At 35.0% G+C, this 1,553-nt stretch overlaps 1 protein-coding gene across 9 annotated transcripts in view; it reads right to left on the minus strand.

Annotated features, from left to right (window-relative positions):
• RGS7 (regulator of G protein signaling 7) overlaps nt 1–1,553 on the minus strand; it is a 242,150-nt gene that overhangs the window by 60,664 nt on the left and 179,933 nt on the right. For all 9 annotated transcript variants that reach the window (XM_027895752.1, XM_027895753.1, XM_027895750.1 and 6 more), the window contains exon 7: nt 267–331. In XM_027895752.1, the coding sequence (XP_027751553.1) occupies nt 267–331 (65 nt within the window). The remainder of the gene's footprint in view (nt 1–266; nt 332–1,553) is intronic.

Genomic DNA, 1,553 nt, shown 5'->3' on the forward strand with positions numbered 1-1,553 from the left:
TTGTGAACAGTCACTTGTGATCCTGGCATGGTGATCTGACCAGAGTAATATTAGAGATGAACTGAAATCTCAGCTTTTGCCCACTTAGTCCTCAATACAGCCTCTCAAACACCATTTATAACTACTGAGCACTGTTAGACCCACATGCCGGAAGTTGTGGATAACTAATAAATTTTCACACTTAGTGCCTGTAGTTCTCATGCTTAACATTATTTCCCAGGCTTATTAGGCCCAGCAGAGAAATTCACTTTTTTCCAAGTACTTACAGCTTCATAGTCTGCTAGCTCTAGCCTTGCTTTGTTTTGCATTGTCCGCTTGCAGAGGTAAACAGCTGGAACAGAATAAAATGACACAGAATTTGCTACTACCTCACAAACACAGCAGATCAGAAATCTAAAGGCTTCATCTCTGTTTTACTGCTAGATTTTTTTGCTTTGATTTATCCCTCTACTTGAAAAAGCTTTAAATATGGGATCAATGCTACCAGTATTGTAACAGAAATGATGGATCAGATACAAAGGTTCATTAAATAATAATAAAATCTGCTTTATGCAACAGACAGACATCATATGCAAAATGCATGAGATACTCGAGGTCAGGTTTTTTTAATGGCCAGGGAACTAGCACATTAAAGAAAAATAGCAAAAGCATTTTAAAAACTGTATGTATAAGTCATTATGCGTAAGAGTTTTACAGGAGCTGCTGCTGTATTAGTCAAACATGTTTTTAAGAATATTAATACATGGTTTTATTTATTTTTATGCTATATTTAGTAATAGCAAACTTTCAACCTAAGAAGATTTTAGCTAAAAAATAATTCCAGAAAAAATTCATGTCTTATACAGATTAGTCTGCTATAACCAATATTTAAAAATAGAAAATAGTGAGACCAAAAAATGAAAAGCATATCATCTATTAAATATAAGAAAAAATATTCTTTCATTTATTTTATAAATCCAAAAATCCTTCAGCAGACCTGTTCTGTCTCCACTTCAGACACAGCAGACTCTTTGCTAATAAAATGTTGAAGTACATTTCCAATAGACCTTATTTAGCAACAAATACTTCACAACAAGTCCAAATATTTTGCAGCTTCACCCACCAGTAAGACAGTGAGTGCTGCACAATTCCTTATCGTGCAACATTTACCCACTACATTGCTTCAGAGCACCTTCTCATGTGCGAGATGGAGGAATCTTTTATCAGCGTAGGTAAGAAAACCTTAACGTATCTTTTGTGTCTACACTCAGCAAAAAGATACCATATTTACTGGTTGTGGTTAGGAATGTTCCTGCTTCCTGACTGCCAGCTTGTACACTACAGGAACAGAGAGAAATAACTTCACATAGGAACCTAACTCTTGCAATCATTAGGAAGAAGGAAGTGCTCATTTTAGATATAGTTTTGATTATTAAGGTAGTCAAACCAATTATAAATTACAATTCCATGGAAATATTTATTTCTGACAAGTCACCTGCAAATGCATGCAAACCCACTCCAGTGAATGCCCTTTTAGTTGAATTGATTACAAGCACTTCTAAGAACTCTAGCTG

Source organism: Empidonax traillii, unplaced genomic scaffold (genome assembly GCF_003031625.1).
Source record: "Empidonax traillii isolate 1590-97213 ecotype Southwest subspecies unplaced genomic scaffold, ASM303162v1 scaffold466:size1224651, whole genome shotgun sequence".
Lineage (NCBI taxonomy): Eukaryota > Metazoa > Chordata > Aves > Passeriformes > Tyrannidae > Empidonax > Empidonax traillii.